The following is a 13,755-nucleotide window of genomic DNA, read 5'->3' as shown; positions in this document are numbered from 1 at the left end:
ATCGACATTTTCGGTCTACGGGCAGCGCCATATTGGTTTTAAAATTCTCGTGGAATTTTACTTAATTTGGGGGGTTTTGCTCAAAAGTGGGGGGGGGGGGAAGAAAAAAATTGGGGGATGCCCCCCTCCCCCCTGTATCATTGCCACTCAAGAAAAGACAAAGATTATAAAATGAATGAAAACTCACCCTAATAAGATGGTTTCTCTTCTCATCCCTTTCAGACTTCTCCAAGAACTCCAAGAAGCACATCGCCAGTATTTGACTTCAAACAAGACAGTGTAGAGGTTGAAGACAGGGACAAGATGGCACCCGTAGTGGTGGACAACATTGAGGATGAGAATGTCCTGGAGAAGATGGTAAGTGTTAAGCTGAAGCCGGGGGGGGGGGGTCAGGGATGCGACACCCCCTCCCCATGCCAATCTGAATAAAAAGGTACACTTTTTTTCTATAAAAATGTTGAATATCAGCCTTTTTTAATAAAAAAAATCACACAAAAGATCTACTTTTTTCGATTAAAAGGTTAAAATCTACCTTTTTGATGGAAAAATGCACAAAAGGTCCATTCTTGAGCCCACCACACTCCCTCAAGATAAATCCTGACTATGGGCCTGGGTGAGTGCACTAATTTGGCCCCCTAAAACACACTTTTTTTTTTAAATCAAGTTTTTTTAGGCAATTTTAAATTATTGGTAGCCTTTTTTGTTTTACACACCTAGTCCACTTTACAATGTCACACATTGTTGAGTTCAGACACAATGGCTCAATATGTAATCAAAGTTACATTTTTGTGAATTCAAATCTCACAAAAGGATTCAGTATGACATCTTTCTGCATCAGACTGCATCTTTTGTGAGAGTTGACTAAAGTCCATTCAAATCTCATAAAGGATTCAGAATTTAGATGACATCTTTCTGTATTAGACTGCGTGCTTTGTGAGAGCTGAATGGACTAAAATCCATATTTTTGTTATTCATCTGAATCATTATTTTCTTCTTTTAGACTTGAGAACAAAATAAATTATAAGGTTATTTTTTGGTTTCCCTGTAAAAAAAAATCGAAAAGTTTTCGATTGAATTAAACACATCGCATATATTCATGAGGTTATGAATACATGAGTATATACATACTATGATCAGCTCGTAATATGCGAATATCATTTGGTTTTTGTTACTGCGGCCGTAAATAAAGTCCCAACTTACGCCTGCGTAAATTCACAAAATCACGCACCATTCAAACAATACACAAACCGCAGTTCGTTTGTTAGTCATACTGCAGTTACTGTCCGTTTTCCTATACACAATACACAGTGCGCTCACCATTGACGCGTGACCTCTACAAATAGTGTATGTTAGAAGTAGAGGATATTGCCTAGTTAACGTCACTGTGTGAAAAATAACCGGCCAATATTTAAAGTATTCTCTGAAATTCTAGAAAATATTGTGTTGTAACATGTCCTAAATTTTTAGCTAATTTAGGTGTTTGGAAATATTTGCACTTTGGTGTTTTAGTGCTTGTTATAGGTAATAGGACATTGCCTAGTTAACGTCACTGTGTGAAAAAAAACTTCCCAATATTTAAAGTATTCTCTGAAATTCTAGAAAATATAGCTTTGTAACATGTCCTAAATTTTTAGCTAATTTAGGTGTTTGGAAATATTCACACTTTTGTGTTTTAGGAAGGATATGAAGAAAAATATGAAGAAATTATTTCCAAACCGTGTTAAGTCAACAACCATTATGTTTCTCATTTTCAAGAATGCTGGTTAACAATAAGCAGACTATTGTCTCATTTCGTGAACAAAGGCTCACATAGTATTGTTACCTTACCTTTATAATTTGTTACCCAACTGAAACTATAATACCAGCTCATTGCAATACCGCACAGGTAAAACAGAAACATGTGTAGTGTGGATTTAACCAGAGAAGATCTGATTTAATCAGTTGAGCTGTTTTCAATGAGTGTTATCTTGGTTTAATAGCTTTTAATGGGGTTTAAGTCCTGCAAAGGTTGTGGTGAATTCTACTGTAGACATGACTGCATCATGTTTTGTTGATTTATTTCTTCTTCAACCTGGGACACTCAATCAGTTGAAAACACAATTAATCATCTGTTCTTCCTTGAGGCCCACAATTAATCATCTGTTCTTCTGCGGTCCGCGTAGATGGTGCGCCAATCTGTTGGCACGCAATTCTATATCAATCCACAATGTTATAAGTCCTGTTGATTAAGAGCTGATCAGAGTATAGTCGAGCTGTAAGAAATTGATTTGAATAGAAGTTAGATTCTAGTAAGTTTAAATTGTAAATCGTGACTTGTAAAGAATATTGTTTTAAATTTTTTGTTTACTAGTTTCATCCTTTTGGTAGTAGCAGAATGCATGATTGTACGCAATCATGGAGCACAATTAAATCTTTTTCAAATGAGACCTCGCCAAGCACTATTAATACAAGTGTGAGTTTACCCTGCTTGCCACCTGATCTGAAGAATCGTGCAATGGTCTGCTGGATCATACATGCATGGGTCTGTCAAATCAGATTTGTATTGAGTTTTGATCAATAAGGTCTATGCCATTTGAAATCGGCCATACTCCTCTGGAAGATTCAAGAAAAGTCTTCCACAGAGGGAGTGTGTTTTTCCAAATGGAATTGAATGGGTTAATTATTTTGAAAAGCATACTCCCCCTGTATAATTGGCTTTACCTATATCTTTCACAACTGGAGCAAGTATATTTCAAATGGAAGTTACCCAATTATCTATTCTGTGTGAAACCCATACTCCCTCTGTGGATGATTTGAGCTATATCTTCTACAGAGGACTTTGGATTTCAAATGGAAGAGCCTAATTTTGCTTTATTACATTGAAGAAAGACTGCTTTGTTGCATGTAATAGAAGTACCAGATACTAAAAGTAGAATATGATCATACAGGTATTAATATGAGGTATGGATGAATCGTACCAAGCATGTGCATCCTGCACACAAACACCCCCACACCCCCCACATGTAATCGCCTCCAAACATGGACGTTATTGAGTAGCATGCAAACGTGGTTGTCTGAATCCGTACTTAATCGACATACCGAGGACGTTTTCCGTCATTTTGTTTGTGTATTTTTGTGCATATGGAATTTAACCTAGCAACTGCGGACGTTATATACCGATAGAGGTTATATTTCATGTATAATGTATTTGCGGTCGTTTGCCGACCTCCAGAAACCGAGGATGGTCCCCCATTGCAGAGTGGTCCGCGGTTTGAATCTGGAGTGCGAGTGTGTGTCCTCGTTTGCTGGCAAATACCCACACACACACCCACCTACATGTTTTCACCAACAGCTGTGGACCCGTATTGTGTTTGTGGTTGTTAACAGTGAAACTGTGGACCCACATACAAAGACATATCATAATCCAAACATCATCTTATGTGATATTATGTGATATATGGCTGCGTATAGGTTTGAAAAATTATCAATAACATAGTCATAGCAAAATATTTGGTGTCAAACCACATAATTTTAATTGCATAGCAAATATTACACAAATTTCCGGTCACAGATCTTTGACAAGTGTGAAGTGAATACATTTTGTGTGCCGGAAAACAACAGAAGACAACTAGACACAGATACGGGTGAGGAGTCAGTAGCAGGAGAAAACAAAAAGTGCAACACGCAACGCCTAGCGCAACACAAATAAAAGGGGGACACACAAAAGGTCATCACCAAAATTACTGCAAACAGTGAAGAGAATGTTTAAAAGGAATGATGCTTCTCTCTCTTGCATGTGAGATTGATTGATTGCATGCAATTAATATTGGGCTATTCCAGTTGAATCCATAACTCCCTATGGAAGACATGGCCTTAATCCACAGTACACATGCATGAGTGTGAATGTTTTCTGAATGGGTGACTCCATTTGAAATCTGCACCCCCTGTGTAGGAGATTAAGGCATGGAACTTCATTTAAAATCTACACCCCCTGTGTGGGAGATGAAGGTCAAGTCTTCCATGGGGGTGTATGGATTTCAACCGGAACGGCCTTGAACTCATAATCTGTGAGCTTGCTTGACGTGCGTGGGTTCGAGTCCCCGTCCCGCCACCATGTTGCACCCATGGGCAAGGCGCTTTGTCTCGCTTGCCTCACCCCACCCAGGTGCAATGGGAAGCTGTTAGGGGTATTCAAAGTCGTTGTACTGATGAACCCTGCGCCATTTGTAGGCAGCAAACGTGGTTCCGACATATTCTAATAACGGCGGAATAAATGTAAAGCACTTTGAGGCTGTTTATGGTATAAAGCGCTATATAAATATTTACATTCATTTTTTATTTTTATTTAAATATAGCTTGTGAGTTTGTAATTGCACTTAACTACTTGATTAAATGCCACATTGAATGCGCATGAAATTAACAAAAATTGGTTCAAAAAGTATATAATTCTAAAGTTTCAAGGAGGATTGTCTTATTCTCACATCATGTCTTGCACTTCCCCTACATTTGCATGTTACATTCTATGCTAATATCAGGTCATGGTTACCATTTATTACATTTTGATGTTTATAAAATAAAGTGAAAAATGTGGATTTATGTCAATTGGTTCAAAGATTATCCATTTTCCAATTGTGACAAAATAGATGTTGATACAGAATTTAATGCGGTATAACTTTTTAATACCTGGATGGAGGTGGTATCCCCGTGCTACCATTTAGGGTCTTCATCCAGAGTTACTACCCCATCATACAGATGATGGACTATTTGATGGTAATTTGCTTTTCTTTGTATTTCAGCTGGAAGATGAGACAGATTTTGAGGAGAGAAAGAAAATACGAGCCAGGCTAAGGGATTTACGGAAAAAGAAAAGAGGTAGGCTGGACGACTATTTCAATTGATGCTATGTATGGGGTAAATCAATGTGGTAGAATTAAAGAGTATCAACTCCGTTATATTTGCATGTCGCTCATGCAGGCAAATTAAGTCAATTCAGTCATTTGACAAAGAAGTATTTTCAGGCTGTTAATTGACAGCCTGAAATTAGAACAAAGTAGCTTATGGGACTATAAGGGCCATGTAATATATGTAATTATGTGCATCTCACAAATTCAATTTGACTTTTTTCATGGATATCATTCCGTAAAAAGAGGATGCTAAAGTCACAAAATTCCACTTTAAAGAATTTAAAAAGAGGTATATTTGTCAATATCTCAAAACTGATTGGCCTCATTTTGCTTAATTGGGTCACATTATTTATCTAACATGATGACTTCTTACGCTTCCCAGAATCCATTGCAACATGACGCATCCCCTTATTTCATCAAATGACACTCACATTACTTTGTACAGATTCCCTTTGTATTCATTTTGAGAATAGACTGACTAAACATGGGTCAATAATCAAGAAATGAACTTAGTTTGCAAGATCGGGATACACTCTGTTCATTGAGGTACATTTCGTCACTATCGACCCATGCTGCATTAGATAGCAAGTCAGTGCAGAAAATTTAAATGGGAGAAATGCATTATGGGAAGTGTAAGATATCTTATCTGATGACAGTATACTTAGATAACTGCCAAACTTTGATGAGCCACTTTTGATGTCATTACCTAACGTAAATCAAAGAAAATACCAGTACCTCTCTATGCAAATATTAACTGGCGATGACAGCCACACAACAAAAATAGTTCACTTACTGGGGCTATTCCAGAAAATAAGTATACACCCTCTGTAGAGGAGTAAATTTTCAATCGAAGTAATATCTGGATTTCCAGGTTTGCATTCTAAAAGCTTGAATTCCAGTTGCCAATGTTACTAGAAAAAGCTTGAAATGAAATAAAATGCATAAAAAATCAGCAAATTGTCGGAAATGAACTCCTCAACTTTTGGATTTTTGATTGTACAATTTTTGCTAGATTTTTTCGTATATTTACACACTTTGAAAGTCTGGATTTCCAATCATAACTGGTCAAAAAGTTTGGAAATCTGAACTCCTGCAGGGGGTGTGCATATATTTTCTGGAATAGCCCTTTGCCAGCTTTCATCTTGATGTTTATGAGTGCTGCATGATTGAAACATGCTCAAGTACTACAACACAGTTCTGTAATCTCAAAATATTTGCACATTCGCAGAACCACCTTTAGATATTTTGGGTACAGAAACTCATAACCTACAATATGAGGTCAAATTTGTGAGCTATTGTTAATGGGGATTCAATGAACTCAGCCATTGGAAATGAGATTGGGCTATTCCAGTTGAAATCCATACTCCCCTATGGAAGACATGACCTTAATCTCACAAATTGATTTCAAATGATGTCAACCATTCAGGTGACACCATTTGAAAGTCACACTCCCTGTGTGGGAGATTTAGGTCATGTCTTCCAGAGGGGGTGTATGGATTTCAATACGAATAGCCCAACTTGATGTCAATGTGAATGATTGGGTCCATATGAAGAGTTGAGATGCAAAAAGTGGTAAACATCATTGCTGCCTTGTGTTGTTAACACACCCCACTAGCGTGTCAACAGCAGACGATAAACTCCATATTTTCTTTAAAAATTATAAATTTCAAGAATTTTACATTTTCATGCCCATATTTGGAATCAGCATGAAAAATGCATAAAAATGAGTACAAACGAGCCCAGTATTGGTTCAGTGGTTCTTAAGAGAAAATATTTCAAAAAGTTGTTTTTATGTTGAAGTCTGTGACCACCAGCACACAGAGTGTTAATATTGATATTTAACATTAAGAAATATCATAATTAATCAGAAATAATCATAAGATTTCCCCAATAATATTAAAGATGATAAACTTATTCAATAAAATATAATCAGGGGTGTGAAATCTCCTCTTTTAAGCTGAATTCCGCTCTTTTGAAAATGTCTCTGAGGCAAAATTTTAACTTTTTCTTTCATTTTCAGCCCATTTTGAGCATATTTCAGTGCTTTTCTTCTTTTTTGAACAAAGTTCCTTTTTTTTCAATAGAGGTCACTCACACCCCTGTATAATATCTGTTAAAAAAAGAAACAAGCACACAAAAATACTAATTAGACAAAAATAAATAAATTGCAATATTATGACAGAAATAACACAAGGCAGTATTTGGGATATATTGTGTTTTGTATCTCATCTCTCCATATCATACAAAGTCAAGTTTGCGCAAGAGAAAAGATTTGGTACAGCCAGCCACAGACTCTATGCAGATAGAGATGTGATCAGTTCTTTTGCTTTCTGAGTTTGGCAAGAGCAAGACATTTTGTACATCATATGTTCTCCATTCCATAATATCTTCTGGAGTTTGGTAAGAGTACCTTCTGCTGGAGTTTTTGGAAAAAGAAAACATCATTTGTGATCTTACTGGAATTTGCTTCTGGAGATTTGCAAAAGGAAAATGTCTATTGAATTGAATTGAATCTTCATTGTCATCATTTGTGATTACTTTTGGAATTTACTTCTCGAGACTGGCAAGTGGAAAACCATTTTGGGTATTACAGTCCAACCTCTTTTATCCGGCCATGATGGGACCAAGCATTGTCCGGATAAGTGAAAAATCCGGATAAGTGAATTACATGTAATTCTGAATTGAAAGTCCCAAGTGTACTGAAATTCTGACAACAAAAGATTGTTTTAACATGGGGTAATAACACTAAAAGATGACTTTAGAGTGCTTTATACAACATAGATGTGTCATTCTAAGCATTCAGAGCATGGAATTAAGGTGTAAAATCATCAAAAACATGTTTTCCTGTGAAGATTTCACAGCCGGATAACAGAGAGATCCATATAAAAGAGGTCCGGATAAGAGAGGTTGGACTGTACTATAAACATGGGAATTTAAGCTTAAATGAGAATGCCTGATATATGGAAGCTGTTTCTTTACTAATGGGAATAGATAATGGGCTATTCCAGTTGAAATCCATACACCTCATGGAAACATGACCTTAATCTCCCACACAGGTAGTGTAAATTTCAAATGGTGTTCCCCATGTGGATGACTCCATGTGAAATCTACACCCACTGTGTGTGAGATTAAGGGCATGTCTTCCAGGCGGTGTATGGATATTAACTGGAATAGCACAATGGAGCATTAAGGTAAAGTATGGCAAGAACCAGATGAAATAATTGAGCTTTTATCATGTAGTGAATTTATGAATATCATCAGAGGCATGCACAGAATAACTGTTGTACTACTTATTGAGAGTGAAATTGTACAAAATAATGCACACGTACTGAGATGTTGATGTGGCTAATTAATGCATAAGTCCTGCATGAGGAGTGCATATAAGATGTATCAACATCTCAGTACAAGTGCATTATTTTGTACAATTTCTTGGGCAACAAGCAATATGCAGCTTTTAACCTATTTCCAGAGTTGAGCCAGGGGGAGCAACGCAGCCCCCCAATTTGCAAAGGTATACAAAAAGTCCCAAAATTTAAGAATTTGGTCAAATTTAAGGTCAAATTTGGAGAAAAAAGTTTTTGACAAAATTGCCCCCCCCCCCTTTGAAAAAAGTCCGCTTTTTCAAACACCCCCCACAAAATATCCTGGCTACAGGCGTGCCTATTTCATACACTTGGAAAAAATCTCTGATTCAATATAACAAAGTTTTCACTAAAAATGATGAAAAATGCAGGCATATATAATCAACAAGGAAAATGAATAAATCCTGTGCGATACGTATGCATTCGAAAGCATTGCGCTTAGTACGCAGAGTGCAATATATTCCATCAATATCCTCCGCATACTTTTCTAACCACTTTTCTTATTGGCTGCTGCTAAGACTGTGTGAATTCCTGATAAGCACCATATTATTTAAATTGTTCAATTCCCGCCATTTTGATTAATTGACTTCATCAATGGTTTTGTTTTTTATTACAGAGGACAGAGAGAAACGAGTGAATCAAATGGAAAACGACATGTTCAAATCTGCACAGGACGCCAAGGATAAATCTCATAAGATTGTCATGGATAGCTTTGATCCTAAAAAGACTGATAGCCTTAGATTGTCACGAGATTCTAAAACGACGACGACAAAATTAGACAAACCCGAGGACAATAATAACACTATTATTAAAGCACCAAATAAAAGTTCAGTTACGACAGTGAAGGATGATGGGAAGACTACGACAACAACGACAAAATCAGTCAAAGAGGGCGCTGGTACGAAAACAGTTAGCCAGACGACTGTCAGTAAAACAGACGGTATGTAACCGACAATCGAATACAAAATGTGTTTAGGTGGCACGATATGATGCCAGACGACTGTCAGTAAAACAGACGGTATGTAACGTAACTGACAATTGAATGCAAAAAGTGTTTAGATGGCATGACAGTTAGCCAGACGACTGTCAGTAAAACAGACGGTATGTAACGTAACTGACAATTGAATGCAAAAAGTGTTTAGATGGCATGACAGTTAGCCAGACGACTGTCAGTAAAACAGACGGTGTGTAACATAACTGACAATTGAATGCAAAAAGTGTTTAGATGGTACGACAGTTAGCCAAACGACTGTCAGTAAAACAGACGGTATATGTAACGTAACTGACAATTAAATGCAAAAAGTGTTTAGATGGCACGACAGTTAGCCAGACGACTGTCAGTAAAACAGACGGTATGTAACGTAACTAACAATTAAATGCAAAAAGTGTTCAAATGGCAGGACAGTTAGCCAGACGACTGTCAGTATAAAGCAGACGGTATGTAACGTAACTGACAATTGAATGCAAAAAGTGTTTAGATGGCACGACAGTTAGCCAGACGACTGCCAGTAAAACAGACGGTATGTAACGTAACTGACAATTGAATGCAAAAAAGTGTTTAGATGGCACGACAGTTAGCCAGACGACTGCCAGTAAAACAGACGGTATGTAACGTAACTGACAATTGAATGCAAAAAAGTGTTTAGATGGCACGACAGTTAGCCAGACGACTGTCAGTAAAACAGACGGTATGTAACCGATAACCAAATACAAAAAGTGTTCCGATGGTACAATATGATAAAGATTCTACACAATTATGTATAAGAAAGATAAACAAAGGCAGTAATGTTGAACCATGAATCATTTCATTCTTATTTGTTTATTTTCTTCTTTCACAAAGACAAAGATACCGGTACAAAATCAACAAGTTCAAAGACAGAGACAACTAGCAAGACGCAGGCGATGGTTGGGGGCGGTGCTATTTCCTCGTCGAGTAAAACAGTCGCTGAGTCATCCAGTTCTAGCAGTACTTCAACAGCAACAGGGGAACCAAACCAAGAAGTAAGTCAGAATTAAAGAAACAAAAAAAACCAGTCCGGTCCAACTGCCTTGCCAGCCCTGCCTGATCAGGCTGTGTAGGCAACATTGCCTGATCAGGCTGCCTAGGCAACATGGTGTCCCACAATGTTCTAATTCAAATAAAATAGATGGATATATAATCAGTGGTATTTTTCCATCAATTTTAATTAAATTGGAAGAAATTTAAGGTTATGTTTGTTTATTTTCCCCTCATACAGTTTGATATTTAATAGCTGTTGTAATATCTTTCCAAATTTAAATCACCCCATGGTGGAGGCATCCCATTCAACGCAAGGTGTCGAAAACCATGATGTTTCTAGTTATAGGCTATACATGTAGTTGACCTAGCTTATGTATTTTGCACAGGTCTGGACCACGGATTTACCATTTCCCTGTTGCTAAGGTAGTAAAAATATCAGTAGAGAAATCCAAGTTTGTTCTATTGTTTTTTGAGATGTTTAATGAGCCATATCTCAAAACAGGCTCTGCCAACATTACAACCCATTTGTAGTGGGCGGTTACAAATGTGTCCATAATAAGCGGATTTTTTCATGTTTTAGGTATTTACCTGGGGGCTTGAGCCCTAAAAGCTCTCCCCAAGCATACCAATCAGTGTTCGAAATATGCCTCAAAAAGTTACAGGCCAGCCGGGCTTGACCTTAAAAAGTTACCGGCCAGCCGGGCCAGCAACTAGATGCCAGTCAGAAAAGTTACCGGCCAGGCCAAAAAGTTACAGGCCAATGGCCGGCTGACCGGCTCTATTTCGAACGCTGATACCAATGTGTATTTACCCGGGGCTTGAGCCCTAAAAGCTCTCCCCAAGCATGTCAATGTGTATTTACCCGGGGGCTTGAGCCCTCTCCCAAGCATACCAATGTGTATATTTTAGATCACTATTTCAAAGCCCAAATATTGTATTTTTTTCACACCCATCACATGCATACCATAGCAGGTACAGACACGCCAGCTTCTTCTAAGAATGGTAAGAATAGTCAAATGTCTTCTGTGTATATCCTCCAAACAGGTTGATCCTTGACCCTGTTAAACAGGTTAAAGCAGATCCTACAAATTTGCAAAATTAACTTTGTTTCAGTAGTTCTTGCATATTCATGAGAGCCAATTGTTGTTCTAATGGTTGTGTCTTATTTGTGCACAAGTTTTGTATCATTCTGTGTTTTTGTGAAAGATACTATGCTAGGGTCAGTTGAAATCCATACACCCTCAGTCAACATTAATAGGTAAATTTTCACAGGAAAATTTTCTGGACACGTGACCAATACGTATCAATGTGAGTGTAACCTTGAGCCTGATCTCTGACCACCGGGGGTGACCTCGCTATTTAAGTCTTGGTAATTTTTGAATTGGAATAGTATTTTTGGCCGCAATTTCGATAGAAATTTGCGCATTGCAAATTTATTGAATGTTATGTAAGCTTAATTTCTTCACAATATCATCAAAACGTAATTTCAAAAATATCTATCTACGGAAAAAAATATCTATCTACGGAAACTCTTACCATAACATTATTAACTTGCGACAAGTTACTTATTTTGCATCAAATCAGGAATTCTGCCTGTTCAAATACATTGGTAGACCACCCGCTGTGCTCGGGGTTACATTACATGATGCTAATATGTCTGCGCCCATGGGTGTCACGTGTCCAGAAAATTTTCCCGTGAAAATTTACCTATTAATTTGGACTGTCTATGAAAGACCTTAATCTTCCACACAGGGAGTGTGAATTTCAAATGGAGTTACCTGAATAGGTGACTCCATTTGAAATCTTACCCCCTGTGAGATTAAAGTCATATCTTCCATAGAAGTTATGCGGATTTTAACTGGAATGGCCACCAATTGTATAAGAAATGACACAGTGTATTAGAAACTATGAGGCTGGACGAGTGCAGATCCGTCGGAACACGCTTGTCAATACGGAATAAATGCTAATCTCATTGTGGCATCATCAGCAAAGTTCATTTCCCATTGAAAAAGCGTTATCCGACGGATCTGCAGTTGACCATTCTGCTACACAATGACAGACACTATGTGAGTCTAGCAATTAGCTCATCATGGGATGATTGGCCCTCATTTTTCATTAATTTTGTCTTTTTAACATGGAAAATCAGATGACAATAAAGTTTTTAATGCCTATGATATGCGCATAATTTATGCATAGTATTGAACAATCACAGCAGCTGATAGGTGTATCCCATCATGCTCTGCAGTACCACAGTAGAACTGTACATGCCATAGAAAGTGTACACAAAATCCCTCACTTCAATTTTCAATTACTCGCTTATATTAGGGGAGCTTAGACTTTTGTTTGAAAAAATATGATCTCTAAAGTATTGTGAAACTATCCATAGCTCTCAATATCTAAGCGGCTCTTGTTGATATTTTGTATACATTTGCTATGGAGCAAGCAGATAGACTGCAATGCATGATGGGATACTCCCTTTAGCTGCTGTGTATTCGACCTGGTAAATATGAAATATGATCTTCATAATATGGTGTTGTCTTTTTTAAAGACAGTTCTTGTTAACAATAAAGGTAACTTTGCAAATTTGATGGTATCTGCATCCCTTATTAATTTGTTCCTCTCTAAACAGATTGACCCTTGACCCTTCTCTAACTTATATGACAATTATTTACTTAGGTATAGATTAATGATATGTTTTCTACATTCTTTGCTACTCTTGGGCTAATTATTGAATTGTTGGGGCAAGCTCATGCATTCTGCTATTTGGATAATTCTGATTTCCTGAAAGAAAATGTTTTTTACTAGCTGAAGAATCACAGGTTTGATAAGACCAAATTTCCTGAATTGGCCTTTTCGGTAAATCCCATAAGCCTTGGCGAGTACACCTGAGATGTCGTCATTTGACGTCACGCCGATCTGTGCCGATGCACACATCGTTTATTGAACATCGTTACTGCAAGTCGGCGTGACGTCAAGTGACGAGTTATCAGGTGTTATTTTAACATTTTATTTTACTGCGTAGCCCGATATAATACTTTTGAACATGTTGAATGGCTTATATTTGGGTGGTACAAGAATATATTGCTAAAAATCGTCTACAATTTGTACGATTTTTAACTTGTGTAAGGCCATTACAATCAACCAATCAAATGACAAAGATCTACTTGGATGTTACATAAAACAAATAATGAATGTTTTTTCATTGGTGCAATCGAAAGAATATTTACATTTGTTGAAAAATGTGAATGGAACATTACACTTTTCATCTCCTGAAAATATTCTTACCATTGCACTCATAAACATTCATTATATGTATAATATTTTTAAATAATGAAATCTTTTTTTTTCCCACTCAAGAACTATTTCTTTTAGAAGACATGCAGTAATGATATGTGACACAATGTGATCCAGTCAGGCCAAAGGAGGCTATTTTGACCTTTCAGTTATCAGGCCTAAAAATAAGTTTATATTGCCCTTTTCTGACCGACCCAAAAATCTGACAAAATAGGAT

The 13,755-nt window shown here is 37.2% G+C and overlaps 1 protein-coding gene across 1 annotated transcript in view; it reads left to right on the top strand.

Moving 5' to 3' along the window:
* LOC140165021 (uncharacterized) overlaps nucleotides 1–13,755 on the top strand; it is a 209,351-nt gene that overhangs the window by 186,133 nt on the left and 9,463 nt on the right. Inside the window, exons 17-20 of the mRNA XM_072188432.1 lie at nucleotides 223–357; nucleotides 4,776–4,851; nucleotides 8,862–9,185; nucleotides 10,086–10,246. Of these exons, the coding sequence (XP_072044533.1) occupies nucleotides 223–357; nucleotides 4,776–4,851; nucleotides 8,862–9,185; nucleotides 10,086–10,246 (696 nt within the window). The remainder of the gene's footprint in view (nucleotides 1–222; nucleotides 358–4,775; nucleotides 4,852–8,861; nucleotides 9,186–10,085; nucleotides 10,247–13,755) is intronic.

This window comes from Amphiura filiformis, chromosome 11, assembly GCF_039555335.1.
Source record: "Amphiura filiformis chromosome 11, Afil_fr2py, whole genome shotgun sequence".
In the NCBI taxonomy this organism is placed as follows: domain Eukaryota; kingdom Metazoa; phylum Echinodermata; class Ophiuroidea; order Amphilepidida; family Amphiuridae; genus Amphiura; species Amphiura filiformis.
The sequence above is the reverse complement of the archived record's forward strand: the minus strand, read 5'-3'. Positions and strand labels throughout refer to the sequence as shown.